At 41.3% G+C, this 26,055-nt stretch overlaps 2 protein-coding genes across 9 annotated transcripts; one reads left to right on the plus strand and one right to left on the minus strand.

Annotated features, from left to right (window-relative positions):
* Positions 1 to 589: 589 nt before the first annotated feature.
* si:dkeyp-97a10.2 lies at positions 590 to 9,479 on the minus strand. Of its 6 annotated transcripts, none has more exons than XM_034112676.1 (6): positions 9,209 to 9,479; positions 6,162 to 6,218; positions 5,269 to 5,634; positions 2,815 to 3,054; positions 1,433 to 1,529; positions 590 to 1,137 (listed from the first exon to the last, which is right to left on the minus strand). In XM_034112676.1, exons 2-6 carry the CDS (start codon positions 6,211 to 6,213, stop codon positions 1,077 to 1,079), a joined length of 816 nt encoding a protein of 271 aa, XP_033968567.1. In that variant the 5' UTR covers positions 6,214 to 6,218; positions 9,209 to 9,479; the 3' UTR covers positions 590 to 1,076. The 6 variants fall into 6 exon arrangements, with proteins under 6 accessions (XP_033968567.1, XP_033968565.1, XP_033968566.1 ...); XM_034112674.1 differs by having other exon boundaries at positions 6,162 to 6,221; XM_034112675.1 differs by lacking the exon at positions 9,209 to 9,479 and adding an exon at positions 6,712 to 6,965.
* On the plus strand, positions 8,598 to 21,853 carry si:dkeyp-97a10.3. Of its 3 annotated transcripts, XM_034112670.1 has the most exons (9): positions 8,598 to 9,022; positions 9,181 to 9,238; positions 13,047 to 13,397; positions 14,496 to 14,762; positions 16,552 to 16,839; positions 17,160 to 17,276; positions 17,458 to 17,519; positions 17,680 to 19,479; positions 19,842 to 21,853. In XM_034112670.1, the coding sequence occupies exons 2-9, from the start codon at positions 9,199 to 9,201 to the stop codon at positions 19,869 to 19,871; spliced, it is 2,955 nt and encodes a 984-aa protein (XP_033968561.1). In that variant the 5' UTR covers positions 8,598 to 9,022; positions 9,181 to 9,198; the 3' UTR covers positions 19,872 to 21,853. The 3 variants fall into 3 exon arrangements, with proteins under 3 accessions (XP_033968561.1, XP_033968559.1, XP_033968560.1); XM_034112668.1 differs by having other exon boundaries at positions 8,598 to 9,238; XM_034112669.1 differs by having other exon boundaries at positions 8,598 to 9,238; positions 19,848 to 21,853.
* Positions 21,854 to 26,055: the final 4,202 nt, after the last annotated feature.

Genomic DNA, 26,055 nt, shown 5'->3' on the forward strand with positions numbered 1-26,055 from the left:
ATGGAAGGCAGAAACGATCTTTGGCTTAAACTCTCAGAGGCGTACATAAACTCTCATGGCAGATGTTTTGCTTTTTCCTCCTGCATCCGATTTAACGTTTCCTGAATTTCACCTCTTGCTCCTCTGGCCTGGTTTCCTCCATGTGGTCCAATGTAGATCAACACAGCACAGCCATAACACTGCTGGGGTTAGAGAGTTCATTTGTTACGTAGCAGGAAAGGAGGACTCTGAAAAGTTAACACGCCCAGTGTGGATTATTCTGTCTTTGGAGTTTTAGCTTTCGAACACAATTTGCAGCTTTTGGGTTAACACCAGGAATATTTTAACCAAACAGAAAGTACAAATTATCCCAGAAGTTAAATACAAGACAAATCACTAAGTGAAATCCAAAGTGGGATGGGAACCTACATAAATAGTCGTGTGCTGAGTTTGACATCTTTTACATGCACAAAGGTCTTTTTCATAGAGCTGGAAAGGAAATGACCGAAACTCCAATAAATAACACCATTTTATAAAGTTTTATATTTTATATTTCCATTCTTGCCGGTGTATACTTGTACAGGCCTTATGTCTTTCCTATCCATTTCAATCAGAATCACAGTCCAGTTTATTGCCAAGTTTTCAAGCACGGTACAAGGAAATGGTGTATTGGTGCATGTAACAACAAATGCAGTTCAAACACAATGTTTATTAAATCTAATTTTAGATGAGTAAACTAATAGTGTTTCAAAAAACTGCTGAACCACTGAGTTCTCTTTCACTCTTTGAAGGGATTTTATTATGAAGGCAGCATTTGAAGGTATAAAACCATTCACATCTGATACAAGCTTATAAAAACATGACTTTAACAAATACACAGTGTCAGGTAGACCAGCAGGAGGCAGTGCAAAGACATCGCTGGCACTACAAGTTTAATATCCATTTTTAGATGTTTTTTTGTATTTGCCAGTAAGCAGTTCACTCTTCACATTGTTCCAAAGGTCATTCTGCTCACAGGACATGAAGCCCCAGCCTCACGGTTTAGTCCATTTCCTGTTCTCTTCTCTGAGAAACAGAAGTGTATCTTTGGCCTTTTTTTAGATGGTGTCATCCAAATGTTCGTGCAGCCTCTCTCCTCTGTTGCTGTGCCGGTGTCGCCTGAAAAGAAAACCAAGTGTCCAATTTAGATCAAACAGAAGTGACAAAGCAAACACTGGCTCGAGTAAACATCACAATGGCTTTGTCAGCAGACGCAGCCTGGCCTGTCACGCCTCATGTGTCACTTAGGACTCTAGCTGTGTAGCATTTGTTCTGTTCTCATCTTATACCCTTAGTTCTTTTGTCCTTTTAAAAGCAGCTTCTACTGGTTTCTTATTTTCTCCCAGAGTATGGCTTTATTATCAGAGCCTGAAATGAGATTTGTGCCTGCCAGTGTTTGTGTGCATTACTGTACCTCCAGAGCAGAAATGCCAGCACTCCTCCAAACAGCAGCAGGAAGATGGGACACACTACAGCTGCTATTGTCCCTCTGCCCTCTGCCTCACAAGGTGCTGTCAGCCAGGAAAAAGATACCAGATGAGGGTGGGAGAAAAACATAATCTGACATGGCTGCCGGAAAAGGCCAAAAAGGTCCTTTGGAACAAGTCTGTCGAGTCAGTAAATTGACTGCCACAGCAAGAGCTAACAGGACAAACCCTGAAATACCCCGAATGTCTTTGGATCATCACACATTTTGGCAGATACAGAGAACTGCATTTGTCTCGCCTGTTTAGCAGCAGTGGTAGCAGCAGTAGCAGTAACAGTTGCGGTAGTGATTTATTGATCGCAGTGTGGAAAATCTTTTATCACTGAAACACCATCAGTGATACAATACCCATAGCAAAGTGCAATCAGGACACGGCTCAAGATAGACAGATTAAGGATTCTGACTTGTGAATTTCCATGATAGAAGCCATGAGCTGACTTAATTTTGTTTCCATAAGCACAGACACCTGTCAATCAATCAACTAGCTTAGAATATAAGTATAAGTATTAAACATTATAATGATCATAATCTTTAGTTGGGAAATAGGCATTCGGGTACTTTATGTAATAAAAGTCAAGTCAAATTCTTCCATTGAAATGTTTTCTCTTAAAATATAAAATAATATGAAGGGACCACTGCAGAACAAGTACAGGATTGTTATATTTGTTAAATAGCTGGGTAACTATTACCAAATTACTTTTGAACTGTCTGACTGGTTAGTTTAATCTCTAACAATGCATGATTTGCATTTACTTCATGAGCTGTCACATGAAGTACAAAGTACTTCATTCTGGAGTTTAGTGGGGCTGTTTGAACTAGCTGTAAAACAACACATTATGTTAACTGTTTCCTATTTATACATCTAGCTGAAACAGGGCTACATCATACAGTACTGTATTTGTTGCTATACCTAGCTATTTGCTAATAAATATAATATTAACTCTCCTTATTAGCTCTGATTTGGTCTCCACCATCAGCTGAGTTATCTGGCTCTCCAGCTGCCAAAACATCCAATATGTTCTCAAAGTTTATGTTCCTGACGCTTGTTGTTGGTCAGGAAGCTTACAGAAGCCTTTTTTTTTTTAGAGCCATTTAGCTTAAAACTGAAGCAATGTACAGAAACAGTAAAGTTGTGGGCTGTAAAACCAAAATAATGAGCTAAAATATGCTCCTTGATCTGAGGGAAAATGAACAGTCTGTTTTTGTTGTGACTCCAAGTGAGCATTTTCTTATTATATTTATAAAGTAGTTCAGTCCAAAGCAAGGCAAAATAATATCACTAAATGTACACACCAGAGAAACACTCATACCTGCAGTGTAGGTGGCAGAACTGTGGCCCAGCTCGTTGCTGACCATGCAGGTGAAGTGGCCACAGATGGGAATCTTTGTCACCAACAATGTAGTTCCATCTTTGGAGACTCTTCCCACTGAGTTAGTGATGGCCGCTCTCTCATGGAGCCAGCTGAAGTGGGGGTCAGTGCCCCAGGCCTCGCCACAAACCAGCGTGGAGTGAGACGTGTTGATGCTCACTGAGACATGGTGCACTTCCTCTGCGAAGAAAGACGAGAGGATTAGAGTGGAAAGAGATGATAAGGATTGGAGGTAAAAAACTCAGAGCCTGATAGAAAGAGGAGCCGTGGGCATCTCTCGATTATAAAATAAGAATAATGGCGAATGGCTGTCCGAAAGGCTCTGAGACAAAGAATCATGAGAGACGTTAAATGCTGTCAGGAGAAACTGGTTTAGTTTCAGAGACAATAATGAGCCCGGCGGGTGAGGCATAATGTCGGAGAAGGGGATGATGGATAGCCCTGGGAGCGGCAGAGCAGACGTAGAGAAGAGTGAAGCTGATGAATTGATACTGTTAGCGCAGACAGATGAGAGTAAAATAAAAGCTTGGACAGAGGAATAGTAAGCTACGTCGAGACAGGAATTATCTAGAAGCAATGAAACAAAAGAGAGACCCAGCAAGCAAAGCCTATAGGCAAATTCTTTAATTATTAAATGATTCTTTCCAAAATCAGAAAGAAACAATGCCTGCTGGCGTGAAATTAAAACACATTCATTAAACTGTTGGTAATTGTTGGACCACTCTGAGATAGTACAATTTGGTATTTGAACTAACCCTGTATCCTTATACATTTCATTTCTATATATTGTGGAATAGAAAAGAAACAAGGGCTGTATCTTATTATTATTTTCTTTATCCATTCATCAAATTATTATTGCAATTAACTACAGTATTAAAGGGGACCTATCATGCAAAATGCACTTTTGTACGTCTTTTATACATGAATATGTGTCCCCGGTGTTCCAGGGAACTCACCAAGTGTCAGAAAACACAACCCTCTCTATTTTCCTCCATACCCAAATCTCTAAAAACGGGGCTGCAATGGATCTGATAAAAACTGATCCAGATTTGAACACGTTACTGTCGTCAGGACGGTGGCGCTACGGCTATTGGGCCAACTCCACCTATCAGAGGAATGTGGGGTTGGGCCACGGCCGGCCATTGCCGCTCGAAAGCGCTGGAGACGCTGTAGTACATATGCCAGGCCTGTAAGTGGCGCTGTAGTCTGCCACAAAAGCAGCGAAGAAGACTTCCCGCGTATGGTTGCCATGGTTGCCCTTCTGTTTATTCTCCGCTGTGGCTTTTTTTCTCCCTCCCCGAGGCAAGCGTTTGCTCCCACTGCTTTAATTCAATGCAATCCCTCCCCGTCGAGGCAAGCACTGTAATTCTCTCCGGTTAGTCCACCAGCAGATGACAAACACCCACCTCTCCGCCTCTTCCAAGGAACGAGGGGACCGTGCGGCAGAGTTTCAGTTAGGTTTTTTTTCACGGGTCAAGATGTCCGTTAAAGTTGAAATCTTCCGGACAAAATTAGAAAAGTGCCGGTCAAAGGTCTTCTTTGTTATTTATTGAGCTTTAAAACAAATGAATAACGACTCTATATAATAAAATAATAAAACACGGAGGACGGAGATCTCCCCCCTCTTCTGACAGCCCAGCAGCTGATCAGAGCACGCTCTCCTCTCCTGCAGGGGGGCGTGGTCAGCTGCAGCTCACAGAATCAGCCCCCTGCAAAAACAGTGCTGGAAAGAGCAAATGGAGCGAAATGAGGCATGGCTAAAATGCACGATCTGTTTGGTATTTTGAAAAAAAAACTATATTTATATACTTTATATAGGTATGGCCCTACAATATATTGTTCAAATATAGCATGATAGGTGTCCTTTAAGTAATTGTTGTTTGATATAGAAGAAAATAAGAACAAAATGCAAATTCAAGTTTCAGAGTGCCCAGGTTGTGGTCTTTAAATAACTTATTTTGTCTGACAAACAAAGATGAAAAGTGCTCAGAAGAAAAACCTACATCTGTTAAAAAAGAAAAAGAAATATAATCAATTGGACGTCGATTATAAGATAGTTTTGTTTGCGAAGGTTGATAAAATGAGAGATTTGGCCAGAAAAAAACATTTAATTGGAGAAGATGGCCCCTTAAAAGTCTTTATTTGATCGATAAATAAAGTCAAACATCACATGCGTTTTAGCTTTTGCTTTCATAAATCAGGGGTGTGTTGTACCAGTCATCATAGTGTTTTTCTTAAGGGCCTAGAAATGAGAATGAATGGCTGATGATTGGAAAATAATATGAGATTTGGGTAATTCGACTAATCAATAAGGACTAATTGTTTAAAAATATCTGCAGTATTACTTAAGGCTTCACAACAAATTCCCTCACATGCTGGGCATCATACTCCTACCGTATTCCCTGACGATGCACTGTGCGATGGTTTTGGCCCCTCTGTGATCCGTCACAGTCAGAGTGTACACGCCGCCGTCTGCTGCCTCGTATGCATTCATCTCCAGTGTTGTCTCCTGCTGCTCCATATTCACATGGACGTTTGGCCTGGTGCCGGCACACTTGAGGCTCCTGCCCGGGCACGTGGCCAGTGTCACTCGCTCGTGGGTCACTCCAGTTTCAGGCTCCCTCTCCCAGGTCACCGAGGAGACTTCTTCCAGGGGTCCATGCTCGATCTGAGCCCTCAGAAAGAGTTGTTGTCCCGGCACCACATGCACAGGCTCCTCGTTGAGTACATGCACCGACATACACTGCAGCCCGCATGGCACTGAGGACAAAAATGTGTTATTGCATCAGAAATCTGCTTATTTCATATTCATAACTACGACCTTTTAGCATTTGGAGGATTTGCATTGTTTGGGCAGAATGGAAGGCTAGTAAAACAAACAATGGCATAATACTTCATCTTCGTCCTCGGCATGTACTTGAATATGTATGGCTTCTTTCTGTCAAACAATGTCAAGCGATGATTTATAGCGCACGACAGCCCATGCCTAATGTGATATCCATCAAACCCCATCAATATCTTAAATCCTGTGTCAAAATGCAGTGGGCCTGGTAAGCCTCTTTGTGTTACAATTAATACAACGAGTATTAATCACACGTCTTAACTTGATAGGCCAAGGATGAAGGAGATGTAAATAATGTAAGCTTATTATTCATGCAAAAGGCATATAACAAAGTAAGTATGCGTTTGTGTCAGAGCGCATTGCAGAACATATTTTTCTTCCTGTAGTTTCAAGCAGAGTTTTAAACAGATATCATTAGGATGCTGGCTGGAAACAAAGACCTTACCCAAGAGAAGCAGCAGGGCAACTTTCCAGCTCGGGAAATAATGTAGATCCATAACACCTGCTGATGTAGAGGGAGAACAGACAGAGGAATTTGTCCATGACCGCAGAAACATCCCGCCCTTTCCTCTGTACTCGTGAAGCAAGGGTGCCACTGCAGCAAGAATAATAACTCCCTCCAGAGAAAATGTAAAATTAAAATGAGAGCAAAAAGCAATTAAAGCAGCATGTCCCTCTATTAGAAAAAATGCAAACCCAATGTTGAGGGTTATTCTTTTTTTTTCTTAATTTATTTGCAAAACATCCAACAAACAACACTCTTGGCATTGCATACCGCAATTGAATCACAACTTGGAACAAAATAGGGACAGTTCGACTGCCAAAACTAAAATGAATCCCCTCAAGCACAGCTGCCACAACAAAACAGAGAGAGAGGAAGCAGTGATAGCAGAGCAGGAACACAACCTGCATGCATTAAATATAACCTGGAATTCCCTTTACTGTATACCTTGAAGTCATCCATATCAGAAGGCCACAGAGTGGGAATCACCTACCTCTCCAAAATTGAGACTAACAAAGCTTCCACTTCACTTTCCCAGAGGTTAAGGTGCAGCGCAACTCACTCTGCCAGTAGATTTATGGCTCAAAATAAAAATAAGAATCAAAGTAGTTTCCATTTCATTGTGAGAAATAATCTAGTTAAAGACGACGGCTTCTACATCTACCACTATTACTGAAACCACCATTAAACCTGCGTTGAAATTAATGTTTCAGGACTTTGTTCTCCTCTCTGCTCTGCTTTTTAAGGTCAGGTCCAGTCAGTGAGTCACGTAGGCGTCTACTTGTTTTCCAGCAGTTTCCTGCCCTCCCTGTCCATTTCCTGTACAGAAAAGGTTTAATTTTGCTTGTGCACTGAATACGTCAACTCTCCATTGTTAAACTTCATCCCCCCCTCATCTAACCTGTTTCCAAACACATGCTCACTCAACAATACAGTTTGTAAACTTGATAAAATGCAGTGGTATTCTTTTGAAGGGAAACCAATGACAATGTTGGAGCTCATTATGAAATAGGCTTTGTACTGCAGGCTTCTTATCCAGCACAAACACTATTCGCCCTGCAGACACAACACATTTCCTTGGCTTTGGATTGTTAAGAGTAGGTAGTACATGTATTACTCTATATATTTGTTTTGTTTATGATTGTCTCTTGCATGCAAACACACTTCAAGCACGCAAATAGGGAATGTTAATGATTTTATCATTTTCTACTGGGACTATCCAGTCTCTGGTGAACGCCTTAAATACAAAGTTTGCTTTATAGACAAACAATTCGCTGATTTAGTGTAGTCACATTTAAATTAAGTTCTTATTCTGGACTCTTTCTTTCACATATAAATCATAATTTAAACCTCAGCTGCTTGCAATTACCTTTAGAAAATCATCAGAACAGCTACTACTGTGTGCATCACTACTTTTTTCAGCTACCGGAAAAAAGCAGAGCTGAGCCTTTTTCACTACTAAAGCACTGAAACATAATGACATCACTTATTCAGGGGGTTAGCTCTGCGTTTTCCGACTTCATGAAACGCATCCTGGGGCACAGATTTAACAAGTGATTTAAAACTGATTATAAATCCATTTGTATTTTCAGAGGGTTTGTGAATAATCATGGGAGTCACAGCTGTGGCTCCCACTGAGATCTTTGACTACAAAGATGTGCTGGTAGCTGGAATTAACCAGTGGGTGGCACTAATATAACATCTGAAAAATATCACAACACTTTTGTCCTCAGAGTATTTTTCTTCAGCGGACATCATCATGTTATGGTTTTATGCACAAACTAATGGATGTCCTTGTTTTGATTGACATTCATCCATATTATACCACAAGTGGGTAAATTAAGCAAATAATTAATTTGTTTTATCAGATCATAGCTGCCACATAACAGGGCAAAAAAAGATTGACCTTCAAACATGAAAGTCAATAAAATCTAATAAATACATTCTCTAAAAAGGGATAAGGTCTTCGCATTACTGCTATCAGTGTGGCACTGTATTCCACAGTAGGATTTCATTCATTTACAAGAAAATATAAGAAAACAAAAGAGTATAAATACGCTACATGTATAGTTAATGATGCTCTTTTTAGTGTGTGGAACTTTCAGGATATCTGATATGTTTCTTGTTTGTTTGGTAATTACTCATTACTGCAATGCCATCATTAAAAACCTGCATTGGAAATAATCAAGGCACTTATATTCAAGACATGTACCCGAATACAGTGTTTACTATTATTGATGAAAAAACACCACAACTATAAAGAAGTAGTATAATTAATAGTGATAGAAAAAGCATTCTCTTTTTCTCAAGCAAACGTACCAATACAACAATGTCAAAATACTAGTATTGTCAGCGAAATGTACTTTAAATAAAAAAGAATTCTTCATTTGACCTGTGTATTATATTATAATATGTTATTATTATTAGTTATATTATTGCATATGGCATTCCTAGACTAACACAATAATGGACAAGCAGCATTATAGAGTTACAGCTGTTCGAGGTGAATCTTACTTTCAATAGTTTAATATATCTCAATGAATTCTGTTTTGTAAAATGTATCGTGGTATAGTATTTTAAATCTGAAACGTAAGCATACTCGTAACAGCTGTCAGTTAAATATAGTTAAAGGTTTACTTTCCGCCATTGTTTATTCAGGCTGCTGTCTCTTTAAGAGAACAGGTGTGTCCTCAACAGGTAATAGTGGAGAAACAGGAAGTAGAGTCATCAGTATCGAAAACAAAGCGACACGGAACTTTAATTTGGCAAAAACATGAACATGACGGCCGAGGGAAAATACTTTGGTAAGTTTTATACAACTACCTCCTTTTTGAAACGCAGGGGAAAATATTTGTTTTTCAGGTTTATTTTGGAATTGAATAGCATATATCACGGTAATAAACCGTAGCATGTACTGGAAGAAGTATGTCAAATGTATTTTAAAAGTTTAATTTCCCTGCAGACCGGCCTGACTGAAGACATGAGACAACCTTTGCTTCTTCTCAGGCTGTCGCTGGCAGGTAAAACAATTTCCACTGACGGTGTCTTCTCCTTCTGCTCCGAAAGCAGCGTTCAAATGCTTCAAACAGCTCTCTAAAGCAGAGTATCGGTTGTCTCTTCTGTGGTAAAAAAAATAAGTCCAGGGAGGGGAAAATGTGGCATTCCTAGCACGTTTGTAACTCAATTACATCTCTGAAGCACAAAGCTTGTCTTAACCGCTCTTAAACCTGCGCGGCTGCTTTCCCGTTTGTGCACTGACTACTGAGTGACGTGAGGCATTCAGGGACTCCTCCCAGGCTCTCAAATCTGAACTGTTGTGAGGATTCACAATGAATGGGAGGCCATTGTTTGCTATATCTGTATGGCATTTGGTAATATAGGGATGGGCAGTACTGCAGTTTCTTTTAATACAGTAATGATACAAGGTTGTTGCATTAACAATGAAACGGCATCCAATACAGATACTTGGCTATTGTTAATGACAATATGACTTCAAATGTCCTACTGTATTCCCTTCAAGTCAGCCTGTGTTCTAATGACACACAACAGAAGGCTAAAAGGTACATAAGTATACAAACTAATTGGCCACTTCCGAAAAATCAACATTGGCAGAGCATGCACAATTCAAAGAATAAAGCTGGTGTTTTCATTGTTAATAACACATATCATGAAAAAACAAATCACAATGATTTCAATCCTCTTCAGTATTGTCGGAAGCCTGATATATCTTTATCTTTCTCATAGACTTATATTAATGCACTTAAATTATTGCATAAAAGTGGGTGTCATGGACAGCTGAAAGATAGGATTGATGAACAATTCACAATAAGAGCAATACATATGTATTACAACACAGATGAAAATGGTCCTCAACAGACGCACTAATTATTATTTTGTGAATAACATTTGTTAAATCCACAGTGCCCAGCTGCTGGACAATGACCCATGGTATAATTTGGGATCTGAGTGATTTAAAAAAAGGCTTACGACTTACGATGCTAAATGCCCAAAACAGAGTACTGAGAGTCAGAAGGGAGTTTCATGATAGGTACGATTTATTTGTATTGTCCTTCATCCCGCTCAGCTTTCATATTTTTAATGTTGATTTTTAAGTGACTTTTTAAAAGTTGTTGCTACTGTGTATAATAGTGCAACACTCACACATTCCCAAGCCCTTACAATCGAATTGACCTTCACAGTATGTTTACATTTCTTTATTTTTTGGAGAAGATGTCTAGAACAAACCTGTCGCCTTCCTTCCTCCTTTATCACCCTTGGCTAATACCAGCTTTACCCTTTTAAATTCACTGCATTTTAAGGTTGTTAAGATATTTGCTGGTATCAATTTTCCCATCCGAAATGACAGATTGTTCCTCCATAACCGGGTATATACAGTAACACAGTTTTGGGTGCATACAAATTATCTACTTTAGGCATTTGTGCTGCAAGGAGCACAGGAATGTAAATTATATTTTAATTTGTTCATTAGCTAGGGCTTGTTGTTCATGCATGAAAGATAATAATTAAAGTAATGATCAGCAACATTTTTGATATAATTAAATACAAATGTTGCTGTCGTCTATTTGTGATTACAATTAAAATAAATAGTGATCCAATCTGCAAGGTTTATCGAAGATGTTTTTTTTTTAGTTGCCACCAGCAACTTTGTCGGTTTCAATATTTCCTCAAAAACATTTTTCCCGACCTTTAGCCGCCACAGTTTTCACCCTAGCAGACTGAAATGTAACATAGAGGTCAACGATGTGAGTGTATGTTTATTTTTCTGCAAACTCGCATAAAAAGAATGCGGCAACAAGCGTGGCCTAAAACAAAGCGGTGCATAACTTATAAATGGAGTCATGTACCATGGCAACACTCATGAACAGTGCATTGTTTACATCTGTGGCAGGCGTCATTGCACTCAGCAGAGTGTGTGTCTGTGGTTGTGTGAAAGCATGCACGTACGCTGTTGCAATTATTGCGAATTAACCCTTTTTTCTATGCTAAACGCCTGCAGTGTGGTCAATGTGTGGTCTGACGAACATCCTTTGATGCTTAAGAGGTGATTCATTTTACATTTTTAGGTGCAGCGATTACTTTATAATCAAGTACATTGTTACAAGTTAACAGTTTGACCTATTGGACCCACCCACCCCTTAATCTCTGGTTTATCAGTTTAAGGTTCCTACAGTTTTTGGCATGACTTCAGGGCTCTCTGCCAATAGTCATTCAAGGTACATCAATTCTTTTCCGTGAGTTATATTTGTAGTTACACATTCATTGTAACTTATCAAATATACTTAGTATTGCTCTTTTGTCCTTGGAAAAACCGTCAAACAGCACATGAATGCATCTGCTCTGTGCTGCGTTACTAATTTATTTCTTTTAACTCATGTCTCTTTATCTTCCTGTCTCTTCTAATAAAGTCACAAGGCTGGTGATATTTTTAATCGGCGCACCAAAACTCTTTTGACGTCTTTAACAGCTATGCGAGTGAACCTGAACTCAATCCATCTCTCTGTTGACCTTTTGTCATTTGATACACTGCTCCCCTGTGAAAATCATTTAAAGGCAGTCCAGCGAGACTGATCGGCACCATATTGATTTGATTTGATTACAATTCATTGGCCAGAGCACTCTTGCGTGGTTGCTTTATTTGCCAGTAAAACGGCATTGAGTATTCTACCTGAGTTTCCCAGCCTGAATCTGTACAAAAACCTAAACAAAGGTCTGGCAGCCAAATACAAAAACATATATCTTTGTTCTATCTTTCATTCACAAACACCCTACCAATGGACAAACAGCATACAACAGTTAAAAGCCTGTAGAATATATGGTTCTTTTACAACATCGTTTGTGAGAAATTGCCTATGCACTGCAGATTCTCAAGAAGAGAGACAACAACTATGGTTTTAACACGGCTTACGTTAAGTCAGCATAACAAAAACACAAAATAGATGTTTAGCTTGGGATCACTTTCAATTCAAAAAAACATTGTGTGAAATCTATGAGGGAGAAAAGAGTGTGTACCTAACTAATAGGTTTTTACACCCTGAGCCCGGCCTGTTTCTATAGATCCTGCTCTCTGCAGGGGTGAAAGAAGCCTTCACATTGTTTACCTCAGTGAGGCCACCAGCAAAAATACTCTTTTACAAGTTCATGTCCCACATAGAAATTGCCTGTGAAATTGGACAAGCATTTTCTGAATAATGATCTTAAAAAAATCCAAAGGAACATTAATTGTTCCGCAGTAAAATTTCCCTGTAACTGAGTATATGACATGTTTAGATTGGACACTGACGCATCAATATGTAAGGGGAATGTTTGTGCATTTTTGCATGATTTAGTGGGTCTTTTCTCTAATATTCTCAATAGATATCTCTATGTTCAGTGCCTCTACATCGGCGTACAGTCTCACATAGGCTAAACTCCAAATACTTTTCTAATATGACTGATAACTTTACTTTTTGTGGACTTGAAACGAGGTTAAATCACTCTTTGGTGAAGCTGCATAGTCAAAGACATTTGAAACATTTGTGGATAAGGGATCACAATTAAAAACACTGGTATGATTTTATGATGATGGTATGATTCATATAACTTTAAATAAAGTTACAAATCTTAATCTCCAAAGTATAAGTAGGAACCATAGTTGTCAAATAAGAGTATAAAATGCAGTATTTCTCTCAATAACGTGGTAGAGTAGAAGAATAAAGTAACATCAATTAAAAATACTCAAGTACAAGTATCTGAAAATTGCAAAAAGTGTAGAACTTGAGTAAATGTACTTTATTAAACTGATCTTCTCTCCTTTTCTCTTCTGTTCAGTCCTCCTCTCTGCCAATGTGCTGGCTCAGCAGCCGGTAGAGATCCAGTTCCAGACAGACCCGGTTCTGGTTCAAACTGGTTCTGAGATCGTGTTCACGGTGCTGACGGTGTCCCAGGTTTTCACCATGAAATGGCAGTTCCAGGGAGGAGTGACTGTCGGCCAGTGGAGCTCAGGAGTCTCAGCGATTAACCCGGGAACCCAGTTCGTAGGTCGGGTCACCATCTCTGCAAACCAGCTCCGAATCGCAGCCGCACAGCTCCGAGATGCGGGGGATTACACGGTGGAGGTGACCCCCTCTGGTACCACAGACCTTATTGTTAACTCCAAATCGGTACAGCTGAAAGTCTTTGGTAAGAGAAAAATAAACGTGCCTGATTTAAGACTTAAGAAGAAGAAAGGGAGGGAAGGGAAGCTAGGAGGGGTGGGGAAGTGTATGATAATGTAAGGAGGAAAAGAAGTGAGTGAAGAGAGAAGAGGGAGGATTTGGGGAGTAAGAGAATTAGTCTGGGAGGTATAATAAAATTAGTGACCCATGGTAGGCGAAGTAAAATTAATGAAAAAGGAGGAGGGGATGAAGCTAGTTGCTCAGGGCTTTATGCTAATAAAACACATTTGATATGCAGCGCTCATGCTCTTAGATGTTTGATATTGTAGCTGTCTAAATATGTAACATACATTTACATACAGTATTTGCATTAATTTACATTCAGTTCTGTAACTAAGCTGGACCAGCTGAGTGTCTCTTCAGCCCACACTAGAGGAATGTCGCTCTAGTCATTCCCTTCCCTCTTACCACCGGCGCTAATAGGGTGTGAGGGAGACCAAATTGTTAGAAGCACCAGTCTATTATTGCTGAAAGGTCACATCCTCTAAACTCACAGCAGTTCACATATGTGTCCTTGAGCACGACTGTCAACCTCCCACTAACTCACTGATAACTTACTTTAGAAATGAGTATAAGCTACTGTAAAATCCTAAATTATTCCTTCTGAGTCACAGCACAGGCAAGTTTAAAGTCGGAACATTTGCAAGTGATTAGAGCTATCTGGTATCTGCTCGGATGTTTTTGTTTGTTTCCTGTTGCTGCTGCAGTTTCGTCTTAGTCACAGCCTTCTCCGTCACCACGCCCCCTCTTCTCCCTCTCCAATTATTTAACTTAGGCTGACTGCCAAGAGGCATCTCTGCTACCACTCACACCGTCTGCCCTCTTACTCACCATCTGTGCTTCTATCTGAATCCTGTCCCTTCTCAGCTCTCACTTGCTTTGATTACAACAAATGATCCTCAACAGAAACATAAAACTGCCCTGTATTGTTGTGTCAGTCCAACATCTGAAGTGAGCTCTCGCATACTCTCATGCTCTCTACCTACAGCCATAGTGCCTTAGAAACCTTTTTCTGCTTTTTGTAGCTCTTTGGTAACCCATATTTGTTATACTCTCCCTGTAGATGCAGTGGCGGGGGTGAATCTGATTATTCCCCTAGTTGCGATGGAGGGGAGGAATGTGTCTCTGCGATGCACATGGACTACTGGGACAGATATTACAGTCCAGTGGGGCAAAGGAGGTGCAGCCATCGTCACCGACGCCAGGATCACCATCTCAGGCGGCTTTCTAGTCATCAACCCAGCCAGACGAAGTGATGCCGGGGATTACTCATGCACCGTCAGCAACCCTGTCAGCGCCCAAACCACCACACAGAGCGTCACTGTCTACTGTGAGTTTGATCAAGACAAGTGGCCGCTAATCTGCTGTAGCCACTGCAAACAGCAGTAGCTTATCTACTCTATCTACATTGCACTGCAAACAGTGTGCTAAGATGCACTCGGATTGCAAAGGACATTCTTCCATAGGCCCATTGTGCTGCCTGAGCTTTGTGTTGATCACATCCTTAATTCTGATGTGACAGTCTGACAGTAATACCAAACACTACCAATCATCCCACTGGCATATTTAAGTGGCCCGTTATCGTTGTCCTCTAACATTAAACAGATGGTTCTTACCCAAATGAAAAACACATCAATTTTGTGGGTGTTGTTGAAATCTGTTGGGGCTATGCATGCCAAAAGTAGATTTTCTTTTAGAAACGTTCGTCACACTTATTTTAAATCACCACTTCTGATGTCCACCCAGACACCAGACTGTTATATAAACTAAAACGGCAACTAATTATTATTATCATCATTGTTTTTGTCATTATAGATGAATCTCTTAATAGCTCAGAAATGATCAGAAAACAGGCAAAATGCTTACAGACTTCCCCAGTAAGTTACATCACACCTGAAATTTGATTTAATATAAAACAGAAAACATCTCACATTTTAGAAGCTAGAATGTGAAAATATGTGGCCTTTCTGCAAGATATTTGAATAGACACATCACATGAATATCAGAATTGTTATTAACAAATGTGATAAGAAGATTTCTACCACTGTCATATTTGTCGGTGAAATATAAAGCTGGAACCAGCAGCCATTAAGCTAAACTTAGCTTAAGCATTAAAGGTAGGGTAGGTAAGTTTGAGAAACCGGCTCGAGATACACTTTTTGTTATATTCCATGGAATGCTCTTAACATCCCGATAGCAATGAATATCTTAAGTGCTTTGACAAAAAATCCATAAAAAAATGTCATCTGTGGAAGCCGTAGTACTGTAAAAAGTACGACCAATCATTTTAGCCGGCCCGGCTAAAATAACTGGATGGCCTACCTGCCTGTCAGCCTTCCATCTGTGTGTGCACAAACTTATCTCGTGCCCTCATTGGTCATGTGCGCGTTCGTGTGTGTTGGAGGAGGGGCTCTGTAAGGAAGTGGCAGATTTTCTCCGGTTGTGTATTTTCAAATTCTAGCGATCTCGAGCCGGTTTCTCAAACTTACCTACCCTACCTTTAAGCTAAACTTAGCATAATGGCTGGAAGTAGTTTGCCCGGTTTTGTTAAAGATAACCCAATCCACCCTCTTACTGGAGGAAGTTGCATACTTACATTACAGAACTACTGTATGGACTTAAGTCAAACTTATTTCATTCATTTATTTCTTATAGCTTTCAATACAAGTAATGGAACAAAAAAGGATAGTACTTACGTAAAGTGTAGATCAAGCTGTGTTGAACAGCAGGCTGCAGTAACTTATCTGGGGAGTGTTTACCCACAATGCAGTCCTTCTCCAGACTGTGCAGGACTTCACAATGCTCCAATCCTGCCAATCAGGTTCTACTGTAAACATGACTTTTTGATGTTTCTTCAAGTGGTGGCAGCCATTAGTATTTTAGATTTAACATCCAACAAGAAAGTGCACAGCTTTGTAGACGGCAACAAGACCGAGGAGGTTTCATTAAAAGGCTTTACGCTGACTTAAACCCAAAAATGACAAAAAGATAAAACCTTGAGCAGAATACATCATCTGTTCATTAGAGGCAGCTTTATTGAATACAGATTTCCCCTTGTTGTACTTGTGAACCAAATGTTTTTGATGCTGATGAATGTCCTCTGATCTCCCACAAACCAGATGGCCCTGACACCCCTGTGCTGACCAAGGAGAGCGCTAAAGAGTGTGTTGGGGGAGGGGATGTGTTGGTGGGACAGGAGGTGCGTCTCACCTGCTTGTCTGACTCGCTGCCCCCTGCCCTTTTCTCATGGCAACGTGACGGACAGACGGTCGCCACCGGACAGCCGGACAGCGGGGTGCTCAACCTTCAGACTTTCTCAACAGATGAGAGCGGCCGGTACGTGTGCACGGCCAGAAACAGCATCACCGGGGGCTCGTCGGAGCAGGGGACAGACCTGGCCATCGTAGGTGAGTTCTAGTGGAGCCTGGCCTCTCTGTGACTGATAATGATGAGAGTCGGTTTTGGACAGTTCCTGTATCTGTCATCACAGCTGCAGAAAGTCTGAGATGGATCTTAGGAGAACGTGTTCAAAGTCATTCAGTGACTTTCACACTTTCTTTCCTCTTCTCTATTTCCATTTCTGTCTCTCTTTGCTGTAACTATCATCCTTTTTCAGAATCTCCCCCTTCTCTCCTCTCCTGTTCTCACTTCTATTTTCAGTCTGAGCTTCAGACTCATTATCATTATTAATTCTTCCCCTTGACATGATTTTTTTTGAACATTTCAGCCATGTGTCTAAACGTCGGGGAAGTGGTGGGGATTGTGATTGGCTGTTTGCTGCTGCTGCTAATCCTCATCGCGCTCCTCATAGTGCTTATTGTCTTTCTCGTGCGACGAAAGAGGGGTAAGTCTTTGTTTGCGATCTAGTACATTTTTATTTGTCCACTTTTTCATTGTAATTAATGTTGAGTCAAGCATTTTGTAAAAGGCTCTTTGATGATCTTTATTTCCATTCATACATCGCATTATAGCTCAAGCACATTTTCATGCACTGAATTTCTTCTTTATCATTTCTATAATTGCAGCACAGAGACCAAGTGATTCTGCTGTGCTTGTGCAGAGGGACTACCCAAATCCCAGGCTGATAGTAAGCCTCAGTAAAGTTTACATGTGATTCACCATTGATTTTGTATTTATCCAGTCCATGTGCTGGTGCTTATGGGCTTTTCACAAATGACCCTCTCATTCCATCTTTCTTTTGCTGTCTCTTCTCTCCCTCCTCTCATTTTTCATCTGCTCCCATTAAGCCTCCAGATCCACAACCTAATGGTGCAAGGGATTTGGACCAAGGTCCCCAACCCCCCCTCTATCACACACGCGTATACGCAGCCCCGCGTGAAAGCCGCAGCAACCCACAGACACTGCAGCCGAACGGGCGGCATAACTCCGACACACACCGACAGAATGGACGTACCCACGCAAATGGACTCCTACAAAATGCATCTAATAATGCCATTTCATACCCTCACAATGGCATTGACAACAGGGCTTTTACACACACTGATGCTCAAAATGTAAACACACTCCCGAGCACACAACAGCAAAATCCTAACATTCTCATACAGACTGGCGGTGCCCAGGGCGGCAACCAGCAGCCGGGGGTCCACCTCAGCCTCAACGCACTGCCACAGAGTGCCCAGCAAAACAACAATGCACAAATGCCCACCATACATGTCAATCTTAACTCATACCCAGCCAACAGCCATCAGCCTCAGCAGGACAGCTCATTTCCTCTCACCAATACTGCCAATAATAACACTTCGCAAACCCATCAGAACGTAACACACACAGAGCAATCAAATCCCAGAATGCAAAGTGGGCAGCCCTATCCTAGTGACCCCCGGCTGAATGGTCACATAGAAGCAGATCACCAAGATCAGCCTAGACTTGTCCCTACGGGATACACACACTATAACAGTAATAACACTCTCCAGCGAAACGCCGACACACAGACGTACCAGCGGGAGCCAGATTCCCCTCGCAGGTCTGAAAGAAACTCTTGGGATCTCCTCAGAGGGACCCCAGCGTATCCCAGCGGCAGGCATCAAAGAGGACAGACATCTCCTGAGTACACCTCTGACACAGACTACACCTACCATCCTCCCATACCAGAGGCAAGAGCACCCAGCAGATCTCAGCCTCAACTCCAGAGCCAAAACACTTCACGGAGCAGAGCTTCACCAAGACGAGAAGCACCATCAGAGGACCGACGGACACGGAGCCGTTCTGCTGATCATCGAGGCCCAAACACTCGCAGTGTAACACAGCTTGAGGCTGAACACAACACACAGAGAGTGAGACACACACAAAGGCAGAGTGCTCAGCGAGACATCAGAGAATCGCCTGGTAGCCAGAATGCCCCCAGGCAGGAAGCCACACACAGGAATAACCCCCAGGCCCTGCCTCTCATGAGCCAGCAGGCCTCTGTGGGCCGCTCTGCTCTGTCACAAGGTCCCACGACACAACAGGGACCAGCTGCACCTCGGGGTGCAGATACAAGAGCTTTGGCTGATCCTAATCACCTTCCACAGGCACAGAGAGCAGCACAGATCCAAACCTCACCACAAGGCCTGGGCAAACAGACACAGCCTGTCATAAACGGTGCCAATCAACCCCGCCAAGGAGGCACTGCTCCACTCCCAAACTCTTCTGCCCAGCATAATCCCAGTAACCTAACCCAGGCTGCTCTCACAGCCCACACTGAGAGGGCTCAAACATTTCAGAATAGGAAACATCAGACAATGGCTGCTCTGCTTCACCCCGGAACACAGACACAGGTTCCTGCTGACGGGGCTAAGCAGCCACCAGCGCCTCCTCCTGTGATCCCCCTCACACAGTTCCAGACCCTCCCTAAGAAGCACACCCCGCACAGATCCCCAGTCAGAGGGCCTCAGCCCCCTAGACCTCCTGTCAACATGCCGGTCGCTCAACGACACCAACAAGTACAACATCGGCCCACCAACCATCATCCCCAACACATGCATGTCGATCCTCACCGGCATGCCAATGGCCGTGGGCATCCTGCACACTTCACCCATCCCGAGCAGGTAAGTGAGACACGGCATGATGCTGCTAACAGTAGCCATATGTTTGTTGATATGACTTCTTTCTAGCAAAAACATCTCCGTCTGATGTGCACTTACAGCTGTCATATCATGTCATGGCTCCATGTGTGCAGTGTTACAGGCTCCTTTCTACCTGCACCGTCTCCTCAGCAGTGTGTGCTTTCGTCTGTAGTGTGCATTTCTCGATGGATTCTTGACAGCGCTTGTATATGGCTGTTGCATTTTCACAATTGACAAAAAGATGACATTACAATGTATTTAGTCTTGAGTGTTTGTGACACTGTGGTTCTGCCTCTTCTTCTGCATGACATGTTGCCAATGAAGGGCTTATTGTGTCTTTCCAGCATCAGACTCACAGGGGGAGACCAAGATGATGACAGATGTCAGCAGACTATTCTCTACTACTGTCCCGCATCCACTGGCAAACAAACAGCTGACACACTTGATCCAACGTACCACCGAGCAAGACTGACTGCACAAGGTTCTCCTCTCAAAAAAGCTGACACACCCGGGTGTCTCTGTTGCTTAGTTTTTTATAAAGAAAATAAAAATGTCTCCCATGGGGATTACAAAGTGTAGTTTTTTGGATTAGAGTACTGCTTTTCTAGAAATGAATGTCAAATTACCAAAAGAAGGATGCTCGATTTGCACTTATTAAAAGAATGTACTGAATAAGCTACGTGATACTAAATGTATTTTTAACCTAAAATCCTTCCCCATCAACAACACTGCTCTACACACAGACGTTATGTAGTCCCACGTGAATTGTACTATTGTGCCTTGTGAAGCAGTGGTCATGCATCAAACTTTGCTGCTGAGCCTCCTCCGAGCAGACAGGCTCAGTGATCCATAGCTCTTGACCAAGCTCACACCCCCTCATCCATTCATCATCCAAAGATCTAAACAACAGCACCTTGACAAATGCACTTGAGGTGCTCGCATGAATATATATGTCTCTATTCTGAGAAAAGAATTCACCCCTGGGACGGGTGACAATTATGAAAGAAGAAATTAGCCTTAATGTAAATGGAACTATTTATTTTGCGCCTTCTGTTTACGGATGCTTCTTATGACACTTCTCAATTAAGGGATTCGCCTCAGTGGCGCTCAGGCGTAATGCTCAGCTAACTATGAAGGGGATCCCACAAATGGATGTGCGCTTATCAATTAAATGCTTTTTATGTGACTTAAATGATTTGGAAAGTAATCACACCCCGGCCATGAACAAGGTCAGCACAAAGACTGGATCTGCCACGCGTTCTGCTGAAGAAGCAACAATTAACTGTCTGCACTGGGTCAGGGACAGCACATTAAAAACAATGGGATCTCATTACTTTTACAGATGATGTGTTTATTGATTTATAATGTTGGTGCTTTATTTAAACTCGGGTTTGCTTGTTAAATGTATTCTTTTGGTTGCACCAATTGATGACAATGCTATTATTTCTGTATATATGTTCATTTCATACGGAATTTCAAGGATGAGGCTGCAATGATTATGTTTATTATTGTCAACAAATCCATGAATTGATCCTACTTACAAGTGATTTGTGTCTGTGCTTTAGAGCTCCATTGTTGTCTCATAAATACACATCAATGAGACACACTGCGTGACATGGTCCAGCATTACCATAAACATGGCCACTGTACTTTATTGGAGTCAATAACATTAACACTATCCTGCTGCTGTAAATTCTCTCACTTAAACACAGCAACACAAAAATAAAGTCAATATGAAGTCATAGCCTCACACTATCCTGCATACGGCATCCGTTTGCTGTAAATGAACACAAAAGCATCAAATGTGTATTAATCCCCAGCTGAAGATATCCCCATATATGCACCATGAGTAGCATTTGATGGTATCTTCAGTGTCCAGATGTTGCAGGAAATACTCAGCCTTTTTGTATAAAGAAGGTCATATTTGCAACCTGTTTGTGAACATTTATGTCCTCAAGAGCAACAAATGTGCTGAGAACGTTGAACAGGGAAAGGAAGTCAAACTTGAGAGAGAAAGTAATGCACGGTTGTTTTCCATCTTTACGTGGGATTTGTTGACATTACGAAAGATTCATCCTCGCATCGAAATACATTAACTTAACATCCAAATACACGGCACATCTGGCGACAACAGCCAAACATCTGGAGCGTGAGATTTACTTTACTGCCTTGAATTATGATGCTGTTTTAGGCAAATGGATGCTTGTGTATAGTTTATACAGATGTTACATATGTATGTGAAATGCTGAAAGCACAGTTTTCTTTTTATCTTTATCTCCTCAGGAAGGATTTGTACATTGTTTGGGCTTCAGGAATCCATTATGTTCTCAATAATAAAAACATGTTTTACATATAACCTGTGTGAAGTCTTCTGTTGAAAATAACTACAATAATTGTCATATTCTGCACATTGCCCGTTCTATTTCCATCACAACTGAAGTCGTCTGAACTATTCAAAGCACCGAGCACAATCATTACTTTATTTTGCTTCTCCTTTCGATATAAACGCACTCTACCAAACATAAGGATCTTTTGATTTTCAGTACAAAACAACCTGCATGTTGACAGTAAGTCAGACCCCAAAAACATCTATTCATTCCTCTGAAGCACAGCGTTGTGTGCAGCCCGAGCATATTTCTGCTCACTGTGTCTATAGTGCTAATTATGCATGGCGCCTGTGTACACCGCACGCTGCTGTTGATTTTCCTCAGATGAATCTGTTCCTTCGGCTCGTTGAGGAGGTGCAGAGCGTGTGTTTGGATCACAGCTTCATCAGTCTCCCAATCCCTTGCTCCCACTTGTACGTCACCTCTGATGAACAGACCTGCTGCTCACTATTGGAGACACTTCACGGTAGTCTAGCGCTGTAACGAGTGGAGATGGAGTGCATTTGAGTGCCTGGTACTAGAAAAGGTTGCGCCATTGCCTACCTGGTCCAGATAAAAGCTGTGATTTATGAAAAGTTTGAAGCAGTTTTATAACTACAGTAGTGTTTCGTATACGGTTGGCTGTAGTCGAGTGAAGTGTGTTGTTTATAGCCTAAACAACTAAAAGTACAAGACCCTCTGTTGTCTTGAAGCACAACACATAGTAAACCTCAATTGCTGATGTGGCCTCCTTCCCTGGGCCAATTTGCATGTAAATCTGCTGGTGTTGTTTTATTAAACTGATTTGCTGTGATTTATTGTGACTGCCGCAAGTAATTGTAATTGTTTACGCATCCCTTTGGAGGCATAAATTAAAGGAAAACATAACTCAAGTGCGGTGTGTGCAAATAGGGCATTTTTTTGTATTGATGAATGCTCGTTTTGGTGCGTGTCAAACTGCAGCAGAGAGCTTTCCCGCCTCAAGTGCTCAGAGAGCCAGAGTTGATTTCACTCAGGAGACTGCAGTGGATTTGCACAGGAAAACGTAACACTTCAAACTGGCCTATATATTTCTAATCCAATTTTAATTTAGATTCAGCTCAGCGGGCACACATCATTTTGTAGATTTGATAGCATTTTATAGTTTGAAATAGCATTGGAGGTACCATAAGGCCCAGACAGAATGTATTCCAATTACCTAACAGCTCCAAGTGAATACAAATTCATGATGCTGCATTTCTTTTCGTTCACTGCAGTAACGGCGATTATCTTTCAGCACCCGGGAAACTAAAAGGTCAGGCCTGATAGTACTCGTGAGTCGTCATCATCATTGAAATGAACTAGTAAGTCCTTTGAGATCAATGTGTCCATCCTTGTCAAAGTGTCCTTGAGCAAGACACTGTAACAGCCTCTGAGCACTGACCCCCTTTAGTGAAATGCCACATGAATATGAGTCTCAGAGGAATATGAAATGAAACAAATGTATGATTAAACTTTACACACCAGGGCAGATGAAGTAAAAAGAAAAAACACAATGTGACACCATGACCCTGAATTTATAGCTTCAGTCTGTGCCTCAGCAATCTATCCATTCAACATGCCCTTGAGCAGGACAGTGAATCCCCAGCAGTTCACTGACTGTAAATCACTCTAGGTGGGAGTTTATAAAATGCCTAAACTGCTCTTTGGCATCAAGGGACTCCACGCCTCGCGCCATCCCACAAGGGGGCGCCATGTGAGAGGATTATTGAAGTTATCTATATATTGATCACTTTCCACCATGTTTTTCCTCAAGGCCTTCGCCATCTGTGCAACTTTGATGGTGAGTGCTGAAATTAAAAACAAGCCACTGGCAAAGTCATTCTTGTCTTTAGTCCAGCACATTAAAAGAAATCAAGCCAAAAAAATAAAGTTGGGTGCAGCAACAAGGAAATTCTCACATGTCATTAGCTTGTTTTTAGATGCTCAAAGTTGAACCGCCGCCTTCAGGGATACATATCAAACACAGGAACTTCAAAGAGTTTGAGGTTTACCGTTATCCTTTGTTGATTCATTTGAGTGTATTACATCGTGTTTCATATTGTCACTGTGCTTTCTCTTTCAAATAAAGCCTACTGATATTTCTCAGTTAAACAAATGAGAAACAAACCACAGGAGTTCTTTCAAGCCTTTTCAACAGATCTCTAACATCATATGTGGCTTTAAAATACAACATCATTTTTGAGTCATGTAATCACACATTCATGTTTACAGATTTTCCCCTTTTCAAGAAACAGATAGCATAGAACAGGGGAATACAGTGAAAAATGAAATCAAATAAAACCGGACATCACGCCTATCTACAATAGAACTCCTTTTCACACCAAGTGTTATAAAGGAAACAGCGGCTAACATTTCATAGAATTAAACCACAGGCGTGAAGTGGAAAGAAGATGCACATTGCACATGTTTTAAACATTTAAAAAAAAGCAGCTAATTAAATTGCAGACCAGAAAGTTCCTCTCATAATTAAGCCATGTGTTGCAGCGTTAATTCAAAGTCAGCAGAAAGAGAGAACAGATGATCGCACGCAACAGAGCAGATGCACAAGTCACTAAATGTGAGCCAAGATTAGACAGAAAGCAGCGCAGTTACTTGCATTTCAAAGAGGGATACTAGTCAATTTCATGTTCCATTAAGTGCATTTTGGTCCAATTTATATATGTACTGTAAATGTATAATGAATAAAATCAATAGGGAGAATTATTACATTATATTACTGTGCAAAACATACAATTAATATGATCTCCTCAAAGCCACCAGACTCAGTATTTCAGAGTCATTTTACCTGGCTGATTATTGTGAAAAACACAAAGAATTGAAACCGTCTTTGACAGACTTTCCAACATTTAAAAACTTGGATTGGAGAGTTTAAAAGCCAGACTGAATTGGTAATAGATAAAGAAAAGGAAGTAGCCACCATGGTTGACTAACCCTGCTTTCCAGCATGATTATAAAGTTAATGTGACACACCAAAAAAACCCCAGTAAGAGTTGTATACACTCGCACATTTTTATGGAAAGGGGTATGACGTTTACAGGTCAGGACAGCCAATGGTTAATACTAAAACATAGTATAGCACCAGTAAAATAGATAATAGTTGAGTAAAGAGAACTAAGTGAGAAATAGGAGCATTACATTAGGCTAATTAACATTAGCCACATAAAGCTAGTGGTCACACCAGACCAAGTGTGGCAATAGCAGGAAAACCACTGTTGTGTTGACTTGGGCAAGAGTGTATTTTATGCCTTTTTCTATTTAAAAGAGGAAGAATTCTGTTATTTCTTCTGGCAGAAGTTACAACGTTATGCATGCCCAACAAACTCCACACTGTTGCAACGCCTTGTTGGGATTCACACCAAACATTGCTACAGGCCAGATAACCAACACCTTAGAACAGACGCGAGATTCAAAGATGCCAACTTGCCAGCTAAAGGTTACAAAGAGCAGAGTGTGAAGACAGTACGGACAACAGATCACAACTTCTCAGAAACACCAAGAGTGTTGCAGATCATTGTGGTAGCGGATGAATAGCAATACGTCTGCTTGCTCTATTAGTTCTGCTTAGACCCACTTTTTTGACCTCGTCGTGGTTATTAATACTGAGTAATAGTGTCTTTGCTGTATGGTGCACGTGTATGAGCCTGACTAACCCATATACCTTTTATCATAAGACCGTCAGTGGAACTTTACATATCCTGCGGAAAGGCCATAGACTTGTATTTGCATGACACCAGCCGGTAGATTTCAGTCACTCTTTGACAGGTTTATGCCATTGGCCTACTTTTTTGTGATAGTAAAGCCGAGCATTAATACTCACGATAAGTAACAGTGTGTACCGAAGGCAGGTTTTTACAGCTGCACTACACTAAAACTGCACAGCTGCTCTGCCATCTCACATGGTACAAAACACTATAAACTCTGCATAGTAACATGTTCTCTTGATTCAAAGAATGCATGTCCAGCCATCACCGTGCATATAGAGGTTTCAGTAACCTGCTATCAGCCACTAGCATTGGTCAGGCTGTCGTTAACATGCTACATTCTCTTTAAATACGGCATTTGGCCCCCATGTGTGTATGAATGTGTGTTATTTGATAATAAAGCGTGCCCTACTTAGTTGGGCTCTGCAGCTTAGCTTGACTACTTTAAG

Source organism: Trematomus bernacchii, unplaced genomic scaffold (assembly GCF_902827165.1).
Source record: "Trematomus bernacchii unplaced genomic scaffold, fTreBer1.1, whole genome shotgun sequence".
Classification (NCBI taxonomy): domain Eukaryota; kingdom Metazoa; phylum Chordata; class Actinopteri; order Perciformes; family Nototheniidae; genus Trematomus; species Trematomus bernacchii.